The following is a 27175-nucleotide window of genomic DNA, read 5'->3' as shown; positions in this document are numbered from 1 at the left end:
CCATCCTCCTTTTTCCTAAGAATTTTCTCCTGTTCAACAGCCAAAGGGATCCTTTTAGAAAGATTCAGACTGGACTATTTCCTTGCTCATCTAATTTTGTCCTGGTATTCATAATAAAATCCCAAGACCTTAATACATTCTGATTCCTGTCCCTTACTCCCCTTTCATCTACTGTCACGCTTTTCCTGTCCTTCTGCTTAATCCACAAGATGCTTTGCCATCCTTGGCATATGCTGGACAAGCAAATTTTTGTTCCAGGGATTGCTTTGCCCTCATCCAAAATGTTCTTCTTCACATATGGATGAGACTTATTTCCTGCCTCTGTGTAGATATCATCTCTTTGGAGAGGCCTCCCCTGACTGCCTTTCTAAAATACCATGTATTTTCATGCCTCGTCATTTTGACCTGATGTGTCCCTTGGTATTTAGTACTCTCCTAAGCCCGGCTGGTCTGTGGACTCCGTGAAGGCAGGTGACTGCTGACGTCATCACCATGGTGCGTCCTGAGGGTGCTCCCCGGGAGGTGGAAGTGCTCCGGGAGAGTCGGTGTGAACTGTGAGTAAATGTTTAGAGCACAGCGTAAACTTACAGGGTCAGACGTTCAGGGAGGTTCTGACATGAGTCTTTTAATAGAAAACAATAAATGATGGAGTTAGACTGTAAACAGTTAGAGAACTCCGGTAGTCACTATGGACTCCACACAGTTCCGAGATGGGCTTCAGGAGAGAATGTTGCTGCAGAGACCCCAGCACCCGAGGTCATTTGCTGAAGTGGAGATGCTGATGGTAGAAATGTAGACCTCGAGCTCAGCATCCAAACCCAAGAGCCCTCGGAGCCAGCAACTGTCAAACAAACACCCTGTAATGCAGAAAAGAACGCCCAGTCCGGGCTTTTTAAATAAATTGTAAAAATGTCTTCATCTTCTATAATGTAATGGATAAAGTCTGAAATTATCTTAAGCTGATTCATTTAATGTACTAACATACAATCAGGCAACTGAGAACATCAGACGAACCAGATTTCTTATTTCATTATTTTGGCCTAATAATAATTATGGGTTCATTTGACTTCCACTACTGATTGAAACACATTACTATTTAAAAAATAAATAAATTAAAGTTATTTTGCTGTAACCACATAGTTTTAAACAAGGATTTATTTACTCTGAATTTTTGAAGGTAAGATCATACCATATGCCTCTTACACAGATGTGTTCCATAAACGCTTTTGAAATGAATTGATAAGCCACTTTGGAGTATAACTCAGAAATTAAACTCGAAATTTGTAGACATTAATTCTTGCCAAATCCAAGTTTGCAATATGTTAACCTTGAGGAGGAGGCAATTTTCTTTTTGAAATTGTTTTATAAAAGAAAACCTTTAGTGTTAATTCCTTTAATTGGTGTGAAATATTATTTACATTATAGTTTATTTTGTGTATAACTATTTATAGACATTATTTCCACTAATGTGAATCCAAAGGTACAAATGGAAGAAAAACTATGCATGGGGCAGGCATCTAGGCTGAGTGTAGTGGTTTTGTAATATGAGTAACAACTTGTACCTGCTTTTCAGTTGAAACCATCATGCAGTACTGGCCAACAGAAGAATTCCAGACAAGGTCAAGTGAAGGACAACATCATAAGTGAATGCTGAAAGGAGCTCTGGGAAAAGTAAAACTAGCCACTCTGTGTAGTGGAACTGAAACCCCATAAGCTGCATTTAAAATTTATGTTATGTTGTGTTTTGCACAAAGAAAAGGCATCTTTAAAGAAAGAAATATTTGACGTAGGGGAGCATGAAACTTCAGAGGGGTGTTGCCTTGTTTTTGTATGTGTGATCCTATGCTGTCCTTGGGACTTGCCCATGCTGTCCATGCATGACGTGCAGAGATAGCATAGCATGAAATACTGTCGTGATGAATGAGCAACATCCAAAACCTCTACCTTGACTACAACCAGTGCAGTTATTGAGCAAGCACCTCCACTCTTTTAGATTGGTTACTTCATTAGTAATTTCAAAAGAGCAATGCCCAGCATCCTTTACATTTCCTCACTGCAAAGTTAGCCAGAAATACCACATATTTGGTAACATTTTATGGTACCTGGAATGCACTAATAAGTATTCTGGCTCCTTCCCTCCAAAAGGAACTATCTTGTGGAATACAATTTTCCATCATGCTTGTGGGTATTTTCAAGTACTTACATTTGATCACATTAAAACTTTTTTAAGTGAGTAATGATCTATGATCAAAACTGAGAAAGAAGCTCTTCTAGAGGTAATTAAGAATGCTGGTCTCTATTTCCCTTAAAGAAATAAAAAATATGTTTGATAACATAAAAGAATAGATATGTTTATATTCCAGACTTTGTCACAGTTAATTGATTAAATAAAATGTATTATGTACAGAAATAGTAAGGCAAATCCTCAACGTTGTTCAGACACTGACAGATAAATAGTGTAAGTTCAATGACCTCTTTATCAAGCCACAAAATCATATATTTTAGTTCACTGAGGAATTTGAAATATTGAGGTTTGCTATCACATAGACAAACATATCAGTCTCTTAGATAATAATTAGAATGACAAGGAATTCCAATGATTAACCTAAAACATTTAGCCATAGTCTCCTTACAGAATGCCTCAGAAAAAATGTCTGTTTTTCCTTTTTTGATTTTATACTTTATAGGAAACTTACTGAATGGCAGATACACAACGGGTATGTTCAGATAGAAATGAAGGCAATGTGTAGAAGATATCAGTCTCAAATAAAAACATAGTTTTCTATATGGTGACATTTATATGACACATGCTTGGGCATGGAGAAAGCAGGCCACTGTTTGTATCTTACTGATTCCCTGGCACCGAGAACAGACCACATGGCAAGGTTCCTCCCCAGTGTGTGAGCTCCAGAGCCCCTCCAGCGCCCCATGGTCAGCGTGTGAGGTGGAGGTAGTGAGCAGAGTAACCATGGCAACAGGCGAACATCAACAAAACTTGGGTTTGGATTTAGTTTCATATTAAGGGGAACAAATTTCCGCTGGTTTTAATAATTCATAAGAAACAGAAATCACAATATATTGACCCAGCATCTACCTATGAAGAGTCAAAAGAAGCCACAGTTCTCCTCCAATTCATCCTCTGTTCCACAAGCATTTTGGAAACAAAGAGGGAAAATTAGAAATCAGAGAATGTGAGAAAGAACACAGACATGATTTGAATGACATCAAATCCTTGCTAGACATCACTGAGACTGTTTTCATCCACCAGGCTGACCGACTTTAGTCCTCACCTCTAAGATCTCACAAAGAAATAGGACCTACACAGTTTTGGCTTCCATAATTGATCTAGAACAGCAAGCGCGTGTGTGTGAACATGTGTCTATGTGTGTGTATGTGTGTGCTTTAGTACATTGTATAAACACAATATAAAACAATGCTCATCATTGGTAATGGTCTTTGGTGTCCAATCATGCAGAATCACAGGCAGGTGTAAGTTAAGGATCATGGCAAGATGAGCAGGGCTAGGTAAACAGAGAGTGGCAGATAGGGAGCTTTGTTCCTATTAGGATATACTGGCCATTGGTCCCACGTAATTAAAAGCTAAATATACAGGAGTCCAGGTATAAACAGAGGCCTCCTACCTCAGTTTGATCAAATGTCAAAAAAATGGCAAGGTTCCTCCCCAGGAGGAAAATGTCAAAAAATGTCAAAAAATGTCAAAAAATGTCAAAAATGTCAAAAAAATGTCAAAAAAAACTAAATTTCAATCACAAGAAAAATAATTGATTTAACTATTTACATTGTGACTGTTATTTTGTTTTTACATGAATGATCTCCCTTGGTTTAGTGAGATCTGTGAAAAATGTTGGGCTTTCATAATCCAAATATATATGGAGGATTCAGGGGGAGCAGTGTTCCTCTTCAGACCCAGAGGCTGGTAACAAAAATTCCCAGGGCAATTTGAATCCTCTGGCTGAGTTGCAGAAGATATTATTTTAACAAAGCTCATTGATAATATTCTTTACAGAGCATAATTTTTTAAAAATGCAGACTGTCATATGCTAAGAGAATTAAATAGAAACATCATTTGTATAATTTAGGTTCTTCAATGAATATTTAAAACTTTACAAATCAGCTTTATTATACTTTTCCAGACAGATCACAAAAAGATTTATGTCTTCTTACCTATTTTACACATTCCATTTGCCAAAACCAATTTTCTAATCTGCCACTCCACAGTTATCATTAACTTTAGATAATATTTGTCTGATAATGATAAAAGTTTGAGGAAAACTATCCACCTTCTCTTCCATGCTTGACGCATCTTCCTCCAATGGGTGGGAATTGGCCTGGCCCTGGACCAGTTGGGAGCTAGCTGCATCCTAGAAAGCTCAAACATTAGATACTTGAGGATGAAGTATTATTTTCAGTTTTTATTCCACAAGAAGAAATTTTGTTGTAAGGCCAATGTATCCCTTTGTGAAAATGAACACACTGGTCCACACAACACGTATAAAAATAGCAAAGGCGTATCTACATTGGTGCTGTTTTTGCCAGGTTCTCATAACAATGTAATTGTTCCTGCACGGGAGTACACACCCATTCCTTCTAGCAAACACTACGGAACTTTTTATCAAGGGTCACTGTAAAGCCAACTGCCTCACAGCTTGAAAGGACAGAAGGTCAGGCTCCTCATGGTGCTAACTCATATTCTGAAGCGGTCCCCAGCAGAGGCAAGACCTTCCCTTCCAGAAATCTAGTCTGGCTGACTCCCACAAATGTAGTCTACCCAAAGTGTAAAAACATCCTTTGGAAATAGCAAGTGATGACACAGGAGCTGTTTGGTGTTTTTACTTTTTAAGAAGACTGAACGCTGATCATAACATATTCTGAATTTTATCATAACCACTTTTTAAAAGATATAACAAAGGACGCCTAAGATTGTGAAGGGCAAGGGTCTTTGATGGTGGTAATGCTCTTTGTTGTTCTATCTACTGGCAGATCTTGCTTTGATCACCTAGGAAAATCAATCCTGTCAGAAGCCCAAATTCTTGCCTGTATTTGTAAATGCTGTGTAAATCCAAAGGGTTTGTTTTGTTCTGTTTTGTTTTCCTTGTCCACAGGGACATCTGACTAAAGGTACCAGTTCCCAAGAGCTACACGAAAAGGAATATAGGAAGAGTGGAGCCCAGGGAAGGCTGCAAGAGCCAGGACACGGAACTGTGTAGTTCTTGGCTGGTGTACTCTGAAAAGATAAATGACCAGGCCTGCAGACATGAGAGAGAGCCTGACTGTAGAATGCTCCCAAGACGCTGTGGAGATTTCCTCCTGCCTTTTGTTGTCCTCATGGAGCTCATGAAATTCACCTTAGACAGCTGCTTTCAAGCTGCAGCCTGACCTCTGCACGTAGGACCATGTGCTATAAAGCAGAGGGGTGGAGAGGAGTGGAGAGGCCACGGATATGTCAAGAGCAGAGTTCAGAGAAAAGAGACAACAGCAATACAGAGGAAGGAAGTTCAAAACACCAGGACCATGACACAAGGAAAAGTGAGAAGACGCATGTGAGCTAGGAGGCATTTTTAAGAGTCTGCAATATTCATCAAAAAAGTGGTAGCAGATAGAGAGTGGGATATTTTTATTCCAGGGGACAAGCTGCACAATTTGGTGTTCTCTGCATTTTAAACAAGTTCCTTCTTGCAACGAACCCTACCAGGTGAAGCAGTCCCCTAACAGTGGCTGCTCGGTGGTGGGTGGTGGGAGTGGGTGCAGTTCTATTGCTTCAAAAGAGAGAGGGAATCCCTGCTGCTGGACTTAAGGCAGTGTTTAAGTACTGGTGTTCTCATTTGCTCTATTTCTGAGGTGCTCCAACGTACCAGTCATATCGCCTTCAACAACTATCCCTTCTATGTGTTTTATTTCTTCCTCAGGTGAAATACCACTGCACTGATGAGCATCAAAGGGGCCAGAGTGCAAATAACAGTGATGGATATTTCACCAAAGTGGATAAGAAGGAAGCTTAGCCTGGTCCCGTTATTGCTGAGAAGTCCCTCTAGGATGGCCCTGTCAGATAACCTGCATGCCCCACAGTTCCACCTGAAGTGTCGAGAAAGCACTTTCATCTGATTTAAGTTAAAATCAGGTGATTTCACTAAACATTGACATTAATGCTTCATGGCTTTAAGACAAACTCATATTGCTAATGTGATTTCGCAGCAGTGAATTACGGGCGGAGTTATTGCTCTCAAATCTACGGTAGTACAAATTTCAGACTATCAGCCCTTCTTACGTTGTTCAAATTTATGAAAATACATAAGTAAACAAGAAACAGTCATATTAAGGAGTCAGGGCACCTCCTGAGGAACAGTGATGTCTTTGGAGATGTTTTATGCTAACTTGTGGATCACCCTGTGCTTTGGGGGCTTTATTTAAGTTAATTTATTTTATTTTATTCCAGAAGAGAAAAGCAATGTTTCTTCTCAGAATAAAACCTTGGCAGGGTGTTAGCCTGAGACACAGCCCACTCAGGAAAACACAGCCCACCATCTGAGTCTCTTGGGGAGGTGTCTTCCTGTTCAGGAACTCGCATGCTAAGGATTTTCACTATCGGACGTGGACACAGAAACCTTGTTTCATCCGCACTCTCTCCAGCAGCCTCCTGCTGTGACATGGAATTTAGAAATAACAAATGGGTCTGCTCTTTACAGTACAGATATCAGTGTCTCCTGGCCTCAGGGCAATCATCTCCTCTGTTCTTGATCTGAACTGCATCACCGCTCTCTGTCCCTGCTACCTGATCAGCATCAGCTACGATTCACGCCTTCACCCTATAGTCTGCACCATTTGGGACGTGAAAGCTACCCCACTCCCACACACTGTACATAAGCATCACATATGTTCTTTCTACAAATTGGTATACAGATGCCATTTAATCAGTTCAAATTTGGAAGCTACATCTTCAAGTCTGAGAGCTCACTCCCCCCCACACATTTCCCCCTTTACACGTTTTCTTATAAGACATACAGCTTAATCAATTAACAAACTAAACAGCTTATATACTGGCAATATATTACAGATGGGTTTATGTCAGAGTAATAGATCATGTGAAATGGACCATGTGGTACCCCAGTGCGTGATGTCTTGGGAGAGCCCTGAGGACACTGACAGGAGCATCTCTAAGTAGAGCTGTCTGAATACAGACACATGCGGATCTGTATCTACATCCATCTGACTAGGCCAAAGGAGCAGGTAGATGCGAGATAGAGACACACACATGCTGGACGGGGCCACTGCACACCTCGTCATGCCATTTGGAAGGGCAGGTACAGGTTGCTGGTTTTGCAGCCATTTAAAATACACTTTATGGAAAAGGCTTCTCTAATTTGTGTTCAATTTGCTCTCTGTGGTAAGCATGGTTCGAAGGAGGCCAAAGCAAGAGCAGCTAGAAGTTAAATATACATTTGAGCTTAGCTACAATACAGAACTTTGGAGAAGAAGCAGGCTAACAGATTGGTTTCCTTTGTAGGCTTGGATTCTCTCCCTTGTTGATTTCTCAATGTGTGTCTGCGTGCGTGGGTGTCTGCGTGTGTGCGTATGTGTGTGTGCATGTGTGTTCCATCCCCTCATCTCCTGAAGAATGCTGGGTTTCGCAAACAGGCGGCTAGTCACCTGCAGCAACCCAGGGGTCCCGCTGAGGCTTCCAAGCTGCTGTCAGTGTCGGATGCCAGGGTCTGGTCTGTGGACATGGAGGAGATGTCGTTGACAGATGAAGATGGTGGGAGACTCTCACTGCTGTTCACTGCTGCACCTGTGCTAAGAAAATGAAGACCAACATGACTAAATCTAGAACCAGACCCTGCTGAACAGCATTCAGAGGTTTGGATGGGTGCAGACAAAAGGGAACTCATCCCACAAGCATTCATAGCATCACCGATACGGGAACCATAGCTCACGGCAGAAATCAAGATGAATCACTGCAGAGTCCCTGGTTATAGGTTACCCCTGGGCTAGTACAGGGCTATCAAATCTCACTGTGTAGTAGCAATACCTGACATATGCTTTGAACACACACACACACACACACACACACAAACACACACACACACACACACACACACACAGAGTACCCCCAGCCCCCACACCCCACTTCCTCCATTTAGTATAATTACCCTTGTGTGACAGCCCGAGGCTTTTGCATTTTTAAATAGTCACCCAGAGACTGTATAGAAAATAATGAACTGAAAAACACTCCTTTATAGTGAAGATGGGTAAACAAAATCCCTTAATATAATAATCTGACCCTGTGTGTTTTTAATGCTGGAGATTTTAAGACAAACCCACACAAGGGACTGATCCTAGGCATATAGGAGAAATCTGAATTACTTTGAGACTACAGTTCTAAAAAAAGGAAGGTACATAATAGAAACATTACTACATAATCATTAATGCTATCAAATTTAAAATCCACATTGAAAAGTAAAGTAGGACCTTTGACAAAAAAGTTACAAAAAAATAGAAGCCAGAGCATAAGTTTCTATTATGTATTTATGCTCTAGCCAATTTGATTACTGGGCTCTCCAAATGACTCTGAATTATCAACTTAGATTAATTTGGAAAATTCTTTTATTTATTTGCTCTGTGGGAACAGAACAATGTTGAAATTCTGAGAAGAAGCACATTCAGTTAAAAACTTGCTGAGGTATAATAGCTTTGAGAAGGAAAAGATGAACCAAAGGCACCGTAAAATGTAATCACACCCTAGCTCACCAGAATAGGCAATTTCCTTTTTCTGTGATTCTTATTCCTAGGAAATATCAGTGACAAAACATGTGCTTTGTTAAATAGCTTGCTCATGACAACATCTAAAGTATAAGTACCTAGCAAGAGATTAAGAATCCTGACTAAAATTATATCATATTTGAGAAAATATAGTATGCAAGATCCGTGTGTTAAAAAATAAGTCCAAAATAACAAGAGTGTTATTACATAGACCTAACAAACTAGTAAACAAAACTAAACAAAGAAGTGGAGGAGCTCGCACATTCCTTATGCCTGGAGTGGACATTTCTTGCTCATGGAAAAAACACAATGGAAATTTGAGTGTAACCAGGGAGGGCATGATGCCTAAATGAAGACATGTCACATTGATCCTATGTGTGTATTAAGGTTCACTTGTGGATTATACATCTACTTATTTAAACAATGGGAAATTTGTTAAAATAACAAGATGATATGCATTAGAACTATTACACCACTAGTATATTTCTTTCTATTCTTTTTGCTAGGACGTTTCCCTGGTTTTGATCATTCTATAGGTATTCATTTATACCCCAATATCCTCATATGCAGAAAACTTAGGCATTTTTCATGTTCTTTAAACTTATAAAACTCTCAATACCTCTCAAATATCTCCAAAAAAGATTTTTTTTTATACTGGAAATTATATTCAGGGCCCTCACAAGGAATAGCATCCTGACTTTTTTGTTTCTTATTTTGAGACAAGATCTCACTGAGTTGCTAAGTGGCCCAGGCAGAGCTTGAATTTGGGATCCTCCTGCCTCAGCATCTCAGAGTACTGAGATTACAGGGATGTACCACCACCCCTAGTTTCAGAAGAGATTTTTAATGCCTTATTACAGTGTGTAAATAATTATTTTCATTATCAAAACAATATGTGATGTGAATTTATCTGGCTTCACTTTTTTTCACCCTTACATAATTATGTTCCTTAGAAAAATGGTGCAGAGCTAGCGCAATGCCTCTCCTGATAACAGATAACCTTTGAACCCTATATACGGTGCAAGTTTCCAGCTGTGTTCCCCCAGTTATGGATTAGATTTTACCAACATCTTTCAGATTATTTCATAAATTCTTGGATCTAATCATTTAATGTCACTAAAATGGACTTTCAGAATCTTCTTCAATTTTTCCACATCCTTATTAAAAGGTAAAGATTAAGATTGGACACAACACCCTAATAAATGCCTGATGAATTATAGGTCCGCATAGTGAGATTGCACTTTTCTTACTGTGATTTCTGTCTGGATAATATATCCTTTTCTTATAAAGGGCTTTCAATTCGTCGTGCTGTAGTTTAGATTTACATTTGACTTGAGAAATGAAATCATGCGCATATATTTTCTTGTAACCATTTTATTAAGATATGTCACATACTATATACTTTATAAATTTAACTTATAAAATTTGAGGTTTTTAGTATATTTAGAGTTGCGCAGCCAAAACCATAATCAACCTTGCAGCACTCTTATTACTCTGAAAAGGAACATGGCTTTGCATTTCCTTACTACCCTCCAGCCCAAAGTAGGCTAAATCAATGTTCTGTCTTTATAATCCACCAAATATGGACATTTCTACAAATGGAAGTGCACAAAATGAGATCAATCATGACTGGTTTCTCTCACAAAGCATAATCTCCCTAAGGATCATCCATGCTGTGGCATGTATTTCATTCCTTTATACAGAGGGAGAATAGTCCATCATTTGAATGTATTAACTTGGTGCAATAGTTGGTGGGCATTTGATGTACACTTTTTACCCATTGTACACACATTTTTTATGAACTTTTATGTACAAGGTTTGTACAGACTTGTTTTCATTTCTCTTGGGTATATAGCAGAGAATGGAATTGTTTGGTCACAGAATAATTCTATGTTTAATTCTCTTTGAGTTCATTCCACTAGAGGAACTGCCAAACTATTTTTGTATGTGGGTGCACAAGTTTACATCCCTACCAAAAGGTTTAGCACTGCAATTCCACCTCACTAATGCTTCTTATCACTTTTAAATGACTGTAGCCATTCTAGTGTGTGTGAAGCAGTGTCTCATTGTGTTTCGATTTGGGTTTGCCTGATGATTAATGGTGTTGAGTATCTTTTAATGAGTTTGTTAATTTTTTTATCTTCTTTGTAGAAAGTCTATTCAGATTCTTTGGCCATTTTAAATTAGGTAAGACTTTTTTTTATGAATTGTAAAAGCACTTTCTATCTTTGCAATGCAGCCCTTTTAAGGTATATGATTGGCCAGTATTTTCCTTCCATGGTGTCTTGAGGGTGTCTTTGAAGCACAAGCTTTGAGTTCTAATTATTAGCACCCATTGACTGTACAGAACAACGGGTGTCAGTGGTGAAGCACAAGTGTGCTTAGCTTTGATAATGTCAAATTTATCTAGCTGTTCTTCTTTCACTTGTGTTCCTCATGTCACATCTAAGAAATCATTTCCTAACCCAAGATCATGATGGTTTAATCCCATGTTTTTATCTGAGAATTTTATAATTTTAGTTCTTACACTACAGTTCTTACACTAGTTCTTACACAACGCTCATTCTTGCATAGGATGAGGTCCACTAGCATTCTTTTTCAAGTGCACAGTTGGTCGCACCACTGTTTCTTGAAAAGACTGTTTCTCCCTGTAAAGTTATCTTGACACAGCTGTGCAAAATCAACTGATAATAAATATGAGGATTTATTTCTGGACTCTCAATTCCACTCCATTGATCTACATCTTCACATAAAAGCATGCTCTCTTGAACATGTGTCTTTGCTCTAACTTTGGATAGCTGCGGTGTGAATCCTCTAATTCTATCTCCTTCAAGGTGATGTATTTCTCATCTATTCTGTGTCCCTTGAGTTTTTACCTGAACTTTCAGACCAGATTTCTGCAAAGAAGATAGTCATTATTTTTGTATTGTATTTGACTTATAAGTCAATTTGGGGGAATATTATTACCTTCATCACATTGACTATTCTAGTCCATGAACAATGGAACATCAATCCATTTACTTATGTCTTCTTTAACTTAGTTAATTAATATTGATTAAACAGTATTTTGTAATTTCCAGAGCGCAAAGTTTGCACTTCTTTTGTTATTCTAATTTTTTTTTCCCCACTTTTTGACATAATTCAAAATGGAATTGTTTTTGTTTTTGTTTTTGTTCATTGCTAGTAAATAGAGCTACAACTGGTTTGTTTGAATAAAGCATCTCATTGGCAGTGGACTGGAAATCAAACAGATCAAATGACACTACACTGTTCTGGCCAAGGAAAATCATCTTTTCTCTTGGGTTCATCACCTGGTTCCCTGTAATCTTTGTGCTTTGTCAGAAGGGTCTTGCCTCCTACTTTATCAATATTGAATGTAAATTTAGAATTCACCTTCACTTAGTTAAAATTCAGAATCTATCAAATCTTTATAGAAAACCTGCACTTCTAGGGTTTCATGGACTACTGTACCTGATTTTCTACACCACAAATTAAGAGAGATCTTTTCTTCCAATGCTTCTTCTGTAAAAATCACCATGACGTCTGCTTGCCTTATGGGAGTGGTTCCTCTCCATGGTGCTAGGGAGGGAGAGTAATGTGCACTGTCTCTCAGTGTTTTGGCAGTAGTGCTCAGGGGCTTCTTACAGCTAGTTATTAGCATCACTTTACAACTCTGCGTTCACTGGTGTCATACTGGGAGCTTGCAATTGGTCACAGTGAGAATACTGACACCACAGAAATTGGCAAGTGTTACTGGTCAGTTGTCTTTCAGGAGACGATGGTTAACTATTAATGATCTTACATTGTTCTATGAATAATTTGTGATCTGCATTCCCTTCATTATTGTATTATGATAAGTGGCTGCAATCACTTCTGGCTTCACTATGACCCATTCAAGTCTATTTTCATAGAGGTAACAAACAAATTTTGCAAAGCTCAAAAATGAGCACAAATAGGGGCTGGGGAGTTAGCTCAGTGGCAAAGCGCCTGCCTGGCAAGCACAAGGTCGTGAGCTCAATTCCTGGTACCAGAAGAAAAAAAAAATGAAACAACAACAAAAAAAAATGAGCACAAATGAATGGGACAGACTCCAGGTGTGGTGGCGCACACCTGTAATCCCAACACTTGGGAGGCTGAGACAGGAGGACTGCCATAAGTTTGAGGACAGTCTGGACTACATAAGGAGTTCAAGTTCAGCCTGAACTACATAGCAAGACCTGGTCTCAAAAAAATAAGAGCTAAGAATCCCTTTAGAAAAAGGAACAGAGCTGGGCATCATGGAGCACACCTATAATCCCAGCACTCGGGAGGCTGAGGCAGGAAGATTGTTGCAAGTTCAAGATGAGCCTGTACTGCAAAGTGAGCTCAAGGCCAGCCTGAAATGCATAGCAAGACTCTGTCTCAACAAGACCAAAATAAAAAAAGAAAGAAAAAGGGACAGAATAAAACCTTTCGTTTCACATAATTTACTGCCAAGAAGTTTATGAAAAATCTCTTAAACAGACATGAACTAGACTGCACGTGATTGTAATGTCCACTTGCCCTGACATCCCAGAAATGTGATAAATAGCTCTTCCTTCTTTATTACACAGAGGAGGCCAGTAAAAAGGTGAATTTTATAATAGGCCTTGCTGTCAATAAAGCAATGCATATTTGCATGTTATTTTCAATAACAGTGACATTTAAAGGAACTAAAAATACTAATAGGGTTGCAAAGGAGGGATGTGAGCTACTTTCAACTTTACTTTAAAACAGCACAATTCACAAAATGAAATAACTTATGCTAATGAAAATTTCCAAGCCAGAAGTTATCTAACCAAAAAATATTCACTGTTATTAGGAGATATATGGCTGGTTTTTTAAAAGGAATTTATTTTCCTGACAATTCCCTCCACAACTACCAACCACAAAAAGGTATATACCAAAAATGAGAAGAAAATTTTTAAAAACACAGAAAGATATTCATTTTATTTGTATAATCTTGAGCCTCCCAAAATATCTGGGCTTGATGACACTTTAGCAAAAAATAAAAACAACTTATTGAACTAAATGAGTGACTTTAACTGGGACAGGTCTACTCCCATAGTAGGGTATATTACCCATACTGGAAAGAAGGGAATGTGTACTATAAATACCTGGACGAATTTATCTTTCATTTAAAGATTTTTTTAAAAATCTCTGTCCACCATGTGCTAAGCATCTTTGTCTCAGTGAGTCACTGTCACCTGAGGGAACTTTACATCTACATGGAATAGAGGTGGGGAACAAACAGAGAATCACTGGATTAGATGACCTCCCATATTTATTCCAGCTTTAACATTCTGTAGCAATTGCTTACAGAGGAAAATTAATTTCTGTTCCCAGACTCCTATTCCCACAGCAGTCTTTACAAATCAATTCAGGAAGCTTTACAAATCAATTGAGGAAGCAAACAGGTAGGCTGTTCTTAAAAACAAATCATTCTGCAAGTGAAATCGGATGACAGGAGAGAGTAAAATTATTTGTTTAGGAATATATCTGAAGTTTAGATGTAGTCCTCACTGATAGACAACAATTCCATCACTGAATTCTAAATCCATAAAGTACTCTGCAAATGTGCGTTTAACTTCCTATTTACATTTTTTAAAGCATTCCTACAACAGATTGGGGATTAAGACCGTTTTATCCCTGAGGAGCTGCACCAATGGATTCCCTTGCTATGGAATTACCACTGAACATTAAAAGAATCCATATTGCAAGATTCCTTTGTCCTAGCTATCTAGAGAATAAAGTATGGTATGTAGACATTAACAGGGAAAGGTGACTATAATGAAAATGCAAAACAGCAAGATTTTGCAAGATGTTTTAGTAATTGCTTTTTCTCTCCAGCATTTTACCACACACGCACGCGCGCACACACACACACACACACACACACACACACACACACACATGCAGTGGTGCACCAGTCAAAATTTAACAAACAGCTCTCTAGTGGGGAAAATGTCTTGATTTGTAGAGTCTGCCAAGTTCTGGGTTGTAAATTTCTCTAGCTGGTTTGAAGCTATCAACATGAGCTCCATAAAATCACTCTGAGAAGCGATATACACAATTGCTTCTCTTGAGGGTCAAGAAGTGATTCTAACACCCAGCTGCTCCACAGCCTCTACATGATGTAAATATACGAAGATACATCATGTATAAATATGTCACATAGATGCACAACACCTGTAATTTATCAGAATTTAGTCATGAATCGTTTTCCGTTAAAATCATGCAGCGAAAGATTGACCCCACAGTCACTTTAATGATGAGTTGGTTAAGTCAGTCAACTATCTAGTTGAGGGTATGTGTGCATGGTGGGTAATCTCTGGCTGTTACCACAGTTGGTGTGGTTAAAAGGGAGTTTAGACTTCTTTCTTAGGTAGACCTTAACTGATATATTTTGAAATAATCATTAACACTGGAGAAAACAGGTCTGCAAAATAATCACGCATCTACACTTCCAAAATGAATGAAGAAAAAAATCACATGAAGGAAGCAAACCATTGTGGGAAGCATGAAGGAATGTCAAAGGTAACAATTCCTAGACTTTACGCTTGACCCATTTATACTCATGGCGAATAACAGGGTGACTAAATAGTTGTTATCATCATCTAAGAACTTACTGAGTTGTACACTCGATTAAAGCTATTATCCTGTCTTGAATTCTGTTTTTGGAATAGCACCAAGTAACGTGCTGAGAGAGAAACTGAGGGGTAATTTTTAAATTAATAGCTATTTATTGAGCTATTATTATGGCAGGGCCCAGCACTTAGCAATGTGCAAAGATAACATGTACAATCTTCTCAGTGAGCTTATAATCAGTAAGGGGTAATAAGACAAGAGATCCAGTATTCTTTTTTTTATTTTTTTTATTTTATTATTTTATTTTTTGGCTTTTTCTCTGGTACCGGGAACCGAACTCACAACCTTGTGCTTGCCAGGCAGGCGCTTTTGCCGCTGAGCTAAATCCCCAGCCCCTGAGATCCAGTATTCTTAAACACAGGGACTAATAGAAAATTTAAAAGGATTCTATTCGTTGGGAAGATATGGAAAGTCTTTTGGAACAAGGTATTTTGGAAAAGAAATGAAGCAATGACAATTTGAACTGAAGATTTATACATAGTATCTATTAAAACTATTCCCAGTATGTGTTCCATCCCAGTATGAAATATCATCTTTTCCTGGATCCTGGTGTCTCTGCTTCTTAATAGTTATAAGATAAGAAAATTTGTCCTGATTATTACACAAAATCTTAACACAAGGAATCTTTCTGGATGGATGTTGGGGCCTGTCTTAGATTTCTTTAATCAGCAGCAGAGAGAACATATAGAGAATTTAGAAACAACTTCTGCAGACTCAATCTAGGTGGTAGAAAGAGTAGCTAAGGTGGTCAAGGTGAAAGACAATGCCAGTGACCCCCTTCGCCCTCTCTGAAGAAATCTTGGGGTAGAACATTGCCTCAGGTCTGCTGGGGAGAACATGCAGTAACTAAGTCTGTCTGGCAGACAGGCTGCCTTGGACACAGGGTAAGTAATTGATTAACTAATTCATCCTATTCCCTTTTTCCTAAAACAATTTGCCATGAATGGGAAATATCTTTTATGAAAGGCCAGACACACAAATCTTGTTTCCTTCTAAACTAGTCATTTACAGGCAACATTCTTGCCAGCATGAGCTGAGTGTAATTTAAAGGTGAAAATAAACCGCATTTTCTAAAATGTTTTCTATTCAGGACATGCATCTTAGGAAAAAATACATTACCATTAATAAGTGCAAGCAAATTACTTCAAGTGACCTTGACTGTGATTATCATCTTGATTGTCCACTTGTCTGAACTGGAGACTCATACAGATTAGGCAACTGGTCTGTCACAGTGCTAATCTCAACCATATGTGACCCCGTTAATGACTGCATAGCTGAAGAGGCAGGAAGTGGGACTTTCTGGAGAAAGCAGGTCACTCGGATCACTTAGGTGCAACTCTGAAGGGCCTAACTTTTTTAGAGCTCTTTCCCATTAGCATCCTGGTAGCCATGGATTGAGCAGCTCGTCTCCAACACACCCTTCTACCCTGCTGTTTCTGTCTTAGAACCTGCAGTGTGGTGGCACATGCCTGTAATCCCAGTACTTTGGAGGCTGAGGCAGGAGGATCACTGAAAGTTCCAGGCCAGCCTGAACTACATGGTAAGATCCTGTCTCAAAACAAACGCACACACAAACAAAACCAAACAAACAAAATAAAGACAGCCTGTGGTCATGGCTGAAAACATGAGACATGTTGCACATGTCAGGTATTTTGTCCCAAAGTAGGAAATGTACAGTCACACAGCATACATGGTAGAGGCTTCAGCTGTAGTCACACCAACTTGGAAGGGTTCAGACAGTGACAGTGGGCGAGGGTAGAGGATGGAGCTGGAGGGATTCCTGAGCTCTCCACTGACCCAGTGGTGAGTACGACCTTGTGTCTCTGTGTTTCCTGAATAGCATTTATGCTTGAAGCAACCCATGTCAGTGATTCTTTAGCACATGCGATTGTCTTAAAATCAGTTCTAAGAGCACTCCTGTGCTGGTCATTGCAATCAGAATAATCAGAATGAATGTCACATTAAACATCAGAATAAACAAAATTAAAAGCCTGGGGAGACAGTCACGCAGTACTTGCCCATACATTCAGTAAGTAATGCTAGCGGTTGCAGCCCCTGCCAGAAGTCCAGGGCAGCCCCAAGTACTGGTCTATTGCTTATTCACTGAGAGTGAGTACCTGAAGGAGAAGGCTGTCCTTTTACTACACCGTTTTTAGTCTTTTCTTCTGAATTCATTACTTCCTTGTAAATAAGTTCTGTAAGAAATAGTTATCTGTGTTACTACATACAGTGAGCGTTTCATAATCCACAGAGAAATTAATTCATAACATATAACAATATTTTGATGGGGTTGAGTAGATAAAAAATCAACTGAGATCCCTTAGTCTTGTTTCTGTTTTTCCTTGTAATTAGAACAGAGGTAAAGAAAAGTAGCTGCTCAATAAAGCAGTTAATAAATGAATGCACAAAAGATATACATTTTTCTGGGTTCTCAGTGGGTAGGCAACTTCTGATATAGGCTCATGTTATTTGTCAAGGATTTTGATGACCTTATTTGAGCATCTATTTTATAATATGCGCACTGAAGCAAGATGCACAATTTCTCACAATGTTAAATTATTACCAGAACTTACACCTTCCACCTGACATCATTTTTCTTTCAGGCTCATATCTTAGATTTGTAAACCTAAATAGGCCTAAAATGCAACATACTAAAAATTCATTTTATTCATTTCCAAATTGGCATCCATTTTTGACTTTCTCATTGCTAGAGTTAAAAAAAAAAAATGATCTTCAGTTCCTTTTATTTTGTCCTCTTTAGCTGAAAATTATTCAGCCCTCCTCATCCTTGTGTTGCTATAGTCTAAGGCTCATGTAGTCATCAACCCTTATGCACACCTCTTCTTCCACTTTAGTCAACTTCTTCATCAAATGATGGCTGCATCTCTCTCTCACCTATTTACACCCCCCTGCAAATTCCTTTATTCTTGATTAGAGCAAAGCAAGCTCTTTCCTTCTAGCTGCTTTTTCGCTGATTTACATTTTGCTTTTGTTCATTTTGCCATCTTCACCAGCACGGTCCCTTGCCCAGGAATGTCTTTTTGTTCTCCTTGTAAGTTTTGGTTGCTCCTGCAATTTGTTTTCCTCTTAGAGCCCCTATTTGGTTTTTTACTGTTTGGTTGTTTTTGTTTTTGTTTTTTTTTTTTTGCAATTTATATTAATTCCTTCAAGGTAGCTAAATTCCCCTTCCCTTAAAATTCTCATTTTATGTTTCTCCCCACTTTGGTCTGATCACTTGGTATCTTCCCACTAGGGTTTCTTATCCTGTTCTGCTCTGTAGCTATTTCTATTAGTTTAATAATGCTTTGCAAGTTTGAGTTGCCACTCTGATTGTTTCAGCCCAGGTATATTTTGGAAGATGTAGTATAAGTTTGGAGAAGTTTTTTCTGAAAAAAAGACCAAGGCATTCACTGGTTTCTTTTATTAATTGCAGGAGAAATAAGCCACCAAGGAGCGCTTATTTTCTGTTTAAGCTCTCAAACCCTATACACGCAGCAAATAAACTCATTCGTAACTATCTTCCTCTTTCTGAAGTCTAAAAACATTTCAGACCTCATTTTAATTTTATGTTTTATGCAAAAGTTTTGCTTACAAGCAAGAAATTTAATTTTGAAATTCTGAGTTGAAGCTTGTCCTCCGCAACAAACATTTTGACAATTAGCACTATTTGCAAAGATGACAGTAATTAGTTCCTTTCATTCATAAGCAAATACAAATTTGCTATCAGTATGAAAAGACAGATGAAATTTTAGGAACTTTGAAACTGGCCCTAGAGAACAATTGAAAAATCTTTCAGTAAACTATTATATAAGAAAAAAGTCTTGGGGCACTTTCTGTATCAGAAGCATAGGATATAGAAGTGTCAGATTCTTTCTGTGTTCTGAGTTTCAATAAAGTAAAAAATATACATTTATAAGAATCACCTTTCCATTCTTCAATTGTGTGTTCTCTTTCATCCAGCTGTTTGTCATAAATCTGAGGTGGAGGCTGCAGAATAAAAACAAATAAAACAATTCTGTAAATAACCTACACATGATTAAATTCTTAACAGTACATGAGAATACCTTGGTGTCATTGAGTTTGGTGGTGATTACCACCTTATATAAATATGGAGTAGTGACACGAGTTCAGTGGTTAAGGTTTCCCTACACACTGATGGAAGATTTACTGGTATCACAGTATTGCTGCTATATAAAAATGGGCTACAGACCCCCATCCTGAAAGCCCACATGCCCACACTGCCCTGGTTCAGAATCCACAGCTGAGCAACTAGTGGTTGAACTTGAAGATGAAAACCCAACACTTAATGACCTGATGACAGAAGCCACCCTTCCCTCTGCTCAACTGCCCTGTAACAGATCCTACTCAAACTCTCTCAGAATGATAAGCTCTGTTTCATTTTTAAACCTTCTTTGAAGAAGACTCGTATAATGCTTCTGAAGAGACCATAGTATCAGTCTTTATTATAAACAAGTTTAAACTAGGGGCTGGGGATTTAGCTCAGTGGCACAGCGCCTGCCTGGCAAGCATGAGGTTGTGAGTTCGATTCCTGGTACTGGAAAAAAACAAACAAAAAAAGTTTAAATTATTGATCTTTTATTTCTCTTGAAACATCATAAAATACCTTTACGTGTGGTTGTGTGGTCTATATTTAAATGGTTTCACTAGACACTCCCCCCAGCTGGTTATGGAAGGAGTTCAACCTGAACCTCTCAGCGGCCCCCAGGTTAGTCCTCTCGAGGAGAAATGAAGAAAGAGAGCCTCTGGTCTGACGTGTGTAGTCAACATTCCTCTTCCTATATGGAGTTTGGATATGGAAACAGAGATTTTCACACATCTGTATGTCTTCAAAGAAAAATATGCCCCAGTAAACTCCCCAGTCTCATTTTCTTAGTATTTTGACATGGGGAGAGTAGGTCCAATTTAAGCCAGTTGACACTGAAAGGAAAAAAAAAATCTCTGCAAAAATCACATCACCATGAGGCAGAGAAAGGTGGGACAGGATAGCTACACAATGGATACTAGACTGAGTGCAGAGGAGAAAAATATGTTATATTTTCTCTGGTCCCCTGAGACAGAGGAGCCTGGAATTCATTATCCAACACCCCAAATACTTCATGAGAAATTAAAAGATTTACTCAGTAAGAATGACTCCGACCTGTTAGGATGTGGATCCCCCAAAGAGGGACACTGTAAAGAAGGCTTTGGGGACACTGTTCAGAAACACCCTCTGGCTTCATGGTGCTTCTGGACTGCATTCACAGTCTCTGGAAGCCACGAATGTCACCCCAACCCTGGCATGGCACGTCAGGCGGCTCACATCCTGCAGAAGTGCCCGGTTATGAAAACGGAATCACTGAGCTGTGGGGACGCAAGTTAGCACAGAGCTGAGATGTTGAGAAATGACTATGGCTGGGCAGACCTTCCCGTAGCATCCAGGTTGCTATGGGGACAAAAGCTTTTAAACATCACTACTACTCAGATGGGGCTGACCGAGCAACACTAGTCCCTCAGCAGCAGTCAGCATGGTGACAGCCAAGCAAAGGAGCCCTTCGTCCAACTCTGCAACACGGCGAGAACACGGTGGAGTCCGCCGCCCCTTGGACCTGACTTAGGAAGGGTGTTCTACCCCCAAACGGTACAGGAGTCTCAAATGACATGAACATTATGATTTCATGAGGGAACAAGTAAAAGAAGGGTATTCTTGAAAATTTGTGAAGCCGTAATCAAAGTCAGCTGTTGCACAGTCAAAGTCTGCTTTGGCCAGGATGCGCTGCCAAGTGGCGGGTTTCCTGCTGTGCCTCCCCAGCTTCCCCCAAGGATGGCTAGGTACCACTGTGGTGAGGTTCCATCCACGTGGGCACATCCAGGCTCCCCGCAGGACAGAGCGCACAGCTTGCAGGGGCCCCAGAGCTCTGTGCTTTGAGGACACTGTCTTCTTCTAACAGTAGACCCAGCTCAGGATCCCACAGGACTGGCTTTCCCATGCACTGCATTTTTCCATTCACATTTCAGAATTAAATACAGTCCAAGAGTGCATTCACTGCCAGCATTCATAAATACCATTTTCTACTTGCAGCAACGCTATGTTGAAGTGGTTTTTCTTGGCGCGTCAGCACACAGCTGTTGCTCATGTATGAAGCACGACGTACACAGACTAACCACAAAGTGCCCAGACAGAAAGTAAAGTGCTGAGGCCAGGATTCCTTCCTTCAGCGAATCCAGAGACATGTTTTAAGTGCATTGTTATAGTTATTACTCCAGCACCTCTGCAAATGAGCTGTATGTTCAGGTTTGGGTGTTTGCTTTTGTTTTCGTTCTGTTGTGTGTTTTGTTTTGTTTTGTTTTACAAGGAAAGGAGGCAAATGTCACCTGTGGGATAAGGGTAACTGCACATAAAGAGTCTTCTACATGGCAGTATAAAGGAGTAACTAACTGACCAAGAATCCAAAGACAGTGATGTCACAGCCCACACACACACATGCGCCCTCGGATAGCAATCACGAATGTGCGATGATCTATAACTCTCTTTCCCTCTGTCTATTAAGAACAGTTACTGTCTGATTGCTCAACTTTTCTATTTTCCCATGCTATTAATTAGGAAAAATCCTGTTCTGCTAGGTAGCATTGTAAGTATAAAAGAAATGAGGATCAGGGATAAAGAAGAATGGGTAATGTACAGAGAACTATCAGGCTTTGTGACCTTCATCCCTTCCTCAAGAGACTCAAGATATTTTTGTATTATTTTTGAAGATTTGATTTCTACACCCTTAGTTGAAAGCCCTGCATGAATTGAACCAAGGACTCATATATGGATAGCATAAATAATAACAAAGTGGCTTGTACACATTCTGTATTGATGACATTGTGTATACATGTTCAAACTGAATTAGACAAGGCAAACCACATGAACAAGTACATGATCACTATGAGTCAAAAATATTAAACTTTTCATTTATTCATTTATTAAGTTTAGTCACCCAATAAAGGCCTTAGGGACCTAGCGTGTGCCAAATCTATGCTTAGACTAAAGAATGACAACAGAAATCAGAGAAAAGAGGTAGAGAGCTACTATACGAGTTACAAAAACTACTCAAAAATCCAACTGAAGAATAGAAAGTGAGAGAGAAGATATACAGTATGCAAGAATAATTAATGAGTTTAATAAGTAAAACTGACATAAACTGGATTTTTAATGAATTATATACAATGAGAGGGGAAAACGACTCCCTGCTTTGTAAGCTGAGTACCTGGACAGATAATGGTGTTGGTGGACTCCTCAAAGAAACAGAATACAGAGTGAAATGAGGTTGGTAGAGGGAGAAGCCTAAGGCGGTGTGAGCAGAGATGTTTCTTTGAAAATTAAGTGGATGGTCTGAATTCAGACAAGTGTTATTGGCTAGAGGCTTGCAGATGTGCAAATACCAGTAAGCACTGGTTGAACCATGACAGTGAAAGAGGCCTAGAGAGAAGGTACAAGGTCCAGGGAACAAAGTTTAAACACAGTCCAAGGAAGGTAGGCCCACCTCCTCGAAAACTAGAGAAATGTATATAAAGTGAGAATATTGCAGTCAGACAGTGGTCAAATGGCAGGAAATTTTAAAAGAAGAATCAATAAGTAGTTTTTTTTTGTTGTTTTGGCTTTTTTCCAGTGCTGGGAATTGAACTCACAACCTCGCACTGGCCAGGCAGGTGCTGTGCCAGTGAGCTAAATCCCCAGCCCCCTCAATGAGTAGTTTTGTGGAAGTGAACCTACTGAAGACTTTGGCCTTCATGGCAGCAGCAGAGCAGATGGCCTTCTACTTTCCAACATTGCTGTCACATCCTCACACTACCTCTCTTCAAAATGTGTGATAAACCAGTAATAACCAAAACAGCAGGGCACGGGCATATAACACAGAATGACCAATGGGACAGCATAGCGAGCCCAGAAATTATGTATTTATGGTCAAGTGTTTCTGACAAAGATGCCAAGAACACACCATGAGGAAAGAAGTCTCTTCTGCTAGGAATCAACATGCAAGAAGAAAGGAATTTGATTTTTATCTCTCCCCTTGTATAAAAATCTCCTCAAAATGAATTTGAAACTTAAACATACAACCTGAAGTTTAAAACTACTAGAAGAAAATATGGGGGAAAGTTCTGTGACACTGATCTGCTCTAAGAGAAATACATGAGGCACAGAAAAACAAATAAAGCACGATCTCACAGTGTAAAAAACATTCAGCTCATGCAAGTAGAAAGTACAGTACTGGTTACTGAGGGCAAGATAGTGAGACTTAGGGAGATATTGATATTCTTTGTTTAACAACCTACCTGGTTAAACAACTGTTTGGACTTACAACCAAGGTACGCTGTTCAGAATCATAACCCATTTTTTTATTGGTACAGTTCTGTACATCTTGTTCATAGGGACTTGATATCTTTTCCTGGTACAGTATACCTTGTTTATACTGTAGTTTTTGCTGATTGTACTGTATAGTACAATATTGTTTTATGTTCTGTTATATAATACAGTACTACATGTAAGAGTTATGCAAATAAAAGCAAAGGTATCAAGTTGGAGATTGCTTTGGCAATTTCTTCTTTCTGAATATTGCAGTGTACTTACAATATACAGTTCCTCATTTAGCAATGACTTCATTGAGTGACATAGTTGAGGGACCACTACTCAGTCATTCATTGAGGAATGTTTGTATTGGCCGAAGGATACAAAATGTCAGTTAGAAGGAATATGTTCCAGAGCTGTTGTACAACATGGTGACTACAGTTAACGATGTATTGTATGATTGAAGATAGCTGAAAGGTGCAATCCAGTTGTTTTTACCACACAGGAAAGGAGATGATGTGAGGTGATGCTTGTATTAATCAGCTCTACTTAGCCATCACACCATGGATGCCTTTCTCACAACATGTACACAATAAATATAGGTAATTCTTAGCTGTTCAGATTTTTTAAGTCTGATGAGTAGAAAATATGCACTTGGGAGCGGGGGAGCTAATAAAATCGATTCTCTGTTAATGACCTGAGTGCTTCTTTTTGTGACCCAAGTGCTTCTTCCTGTGCAAGTGGCTGTTTGCAACAGTTCTCTGAGGGGAGAGCTGAGGAGGACAGAAGGGGACACAAAAGCAGGATGGAATCCGGATCCTTAACAAGCCCTCCCTGTCCACAGGTATCGTCCTGGGCTAAGGTCAAGGGAAGACGTAAAGACAGCAGAAGACTGTTTGCTTTGGGACATCTTGTTGCAGGGGGGCGCTGAAACTTTGCCAGCTCTCGGGGCGTCTGTGTAAGGGGCCGGGGGCAGCAGCACAGAACGCCTCCCTCCCAGGATCTGATTCCCTCCTCCTCTGGTTGGAGCAGAAAGAGAAGGTTCCCTATGGCCGGGAGAGATATCCAGTTCAGGATTACAAGTGCTCACGTTAAGATGTCCACTTAAATTCCAGCGGTTGTTAGATGTATAGCTCTAGAACTCAGCAACAATCTATATAAATTTGAATCTCTTATGGTATTTGAATTAAGGCTGCGTTGGGAGACAAGATTCCCAGAGAGAAAAGTCTTCAGGGCAGGAATGAGAGAGCCCCTGACAGCCTCGATTCCAAGGGCAGAGAAAACCATTGAGCCCCAGGAGTAGAGGCCGAGGAGAACAGGAGTGCGGGTCCCAGGGCAGCGCAGGGGACAAGGAGTGAGACGGAGATGGTGTCTGCCTGTGTGCACGCACAGAGGCATGAGATGAAGATTTGCTTTCCACTTGGCACCTTGAAGGCCTCTGGTATCATTAGAGAAAGCAGTGTCGAGGTTTGAATGACATAATTATGATTGAGGGAGGGTTTGAATATAAGGTGGAAGGCTCCCAGTGCTGAAGTCAGAAATGCAATAACAACTGGCTTTCATTCTTTGTTCTCGGAAATGAAAAGAGCCTGGAACATGTTGGCTTATGTGAAGAGATCACTACCAGAGACCGAAAGGCAGGGTGCACGGGGGGAGGAAGAGACCCACATGCAGAAGAGCAAGGTGTCTCCCTTTCTCTGCCTCTCTCTCTCTCTCTCTCTCTCTCTCTCTCTCTCTCTCTCTCTCTCACACACACACACACACACACACACACACACACTAAACAATACTGCATCCAGTTGTTTTCTGGGATTTTTGTAACAGACTCTATAACAACACTGTCATTTTTCTCCTCCACGTCTTTATCCTCCATTTTGCTGAAGCTGATTTCATACCTTGTGTCATTTAATCTTTACAACCCTTCTCTTGTAAGTGCAGAGCAGAGACAGAAGATTCCCTTCGGGTGGGAGAGATACCCAGTTCAGGATTATGAATGCTGAGGAATGCAAAAAAGGCAAATAATTGTGTTTGTGCGGCAAAGGCGGTACTTAACTCTGCCTTCTTTTTTTTTGCATTTGCCAATATGGCTGGGAATCCTTACTAATTTAATCCATTGATAAATGTATTTGAAAATTTACTTGGTGTTAAGGTTTAGGTCTGTGATGTCCTCCCAAAGCCTAGGTTGTCTGGCAACTGACTGCATGGTGGCGGTGCCGTGCTCATCCTTGGATCAGTCCGCTGATGCATACACAGCCAGCTTGCGGTTATGAAGCAGGGTCGGCTAAGAAGAGGTGGGTCATGGAGGCATGACCCTGAGGGCGGGTCTCCCTCTGGGTCTCCTCCCTTCCCTCTCTTCTTCCACTAGATCTGATCAGCTTTCCCCACCTGGCTCTCCTGCCCTGACGTTCCTCCCTTGGAACCTGCGGACCATGCATGAACTGAGACCTCTGAAACTGAACACCGAAATGACCTCTTCTTTTACAGTGCAGAGATTGGGTATGGTGTCCAGCAAAGGGAAAGTGACTAAAATACTTAGGGAAACAAATCAACAAAGAACAGCAGTGGGGAAAGTTAAAACTGTCTCCATCTGTCAGGGAAAGAACACAGGAAAGCTATTAATTAGCGTTAGGGATGTAATTTCCGCTCTACTTACACAGGGGCTAAGATGTGCACTGCATTGTGATACTGCCACCTCGTGGTTGGAGAAAAGAACACATTAAGCAAAAGGTACAGGAGTCCATTGCTGTCCTTGACGTCTGAGCTGAAGCTGCACAGCAAAATCATCTGAGATCTTTACAAAAACTGATGCCTGGATACCACTCACGAGAGCCTCATTTAAGTTTGAGTGAGAGGCCAGGGCTTTGGAATATTTTTAAATGTGCCAGGTAGTTATGATGCACAGCCAGTTAAGCTCTCTGCTCTACTTAGGCAAACACAAAAATAATTTGTCATTTGTGAAAATGCGCTTTCTTTATACACACACAAGAGAAAACATGGAAAGAAAGTGATTGTGTCTCTGTCCTCAGTGACATGTGTTTCTTAGCTGAACAAAATGATTTCTGTACAATTTAAAGAACAGGACAAAGGGATGTGGAGCTTGTAATCAAAGTGAACATCAACTCTGTACCTCTCGGTCAAGCACAGTCTGTGTGTGTGCAAAGCAAGTGAGGGAAACCAAGTCACAGATTTGCACAAGTCACCGATCTCCTGGACTCAGAGCACCGTGGACCCTGCTACTAGTGAGAAAGAGCTCAGGTCGGTCACTCACTGTGCAATGAAACTGTGACATATACACTTTGTTCAAAGGAAAACTTGTTCTAAGTGTAGAACGAACATCATACTGGGTCATTCAACAAGTATCTCTTGAGAACATGCTATGTGCAAAGCAGCACTGTATCATAGTGC

The 27175-nt window shown here is 39.8% G+C and overlaps 1 protein-coding gene across 5 annotated transcripts in view; it reads right to left on the bottom strand.

The window, feature by feature from the left end:
* Positions 1-609: 609 nt before the first annotated feature.
* Positions 610-27175, bottom strand: part of Mapk10 (mitogen-activated protein kinase 10) — a 320750-nt gene continuing 294184 nt past the window's right edge. For 4 of the 5 annotated variants that reach the window (XM_013502786.1, XM_013502787.1, XM_013502789.1 and 1 more), the window contains 4 exons: positions 19365-19428; positions 17559-17636; positions 7666-7804; positions 610-857 (listed from right to left, as the gene is read on the bottom strand). In XM_013502786.1, the coding sequence (XP_013358240.1) occupies positions 845-857; positions 7666-7804; positions 17559-17636; positions 19365-19428 (294 nt within the window). In that variant the 3' untranslated portion in view covers positions 610-844. Of the gene's footprint in view, positions 858-7665; positions 7810-17558; positions 17637-19364; positions 19429-27175 lie in introns of those variants that run through there. The other variant, XM_005401362.2, reaches the window with a different exon arrangement.

The sequence above is a fragment of the Chinchilla lanigera genome, unplaced genomic scaffold, assembly GCF_000276665.1.
Source record: "Chinchilla lanigera isolate Chin_1 unplaced genomic scaffold, ChiLan1.0 scaffold00073, whole genome shotgun sequence".
NCBI classification, from domain to species: Eukaryota; Metazoa; Chordata; class Mammalia; order Rodentia; family Chinchillidae; genus Chinchilla; species Chinchilla lanigera.
This window is presented reverse-complemented; position numbering and strand designations above follow the sequence as displayed.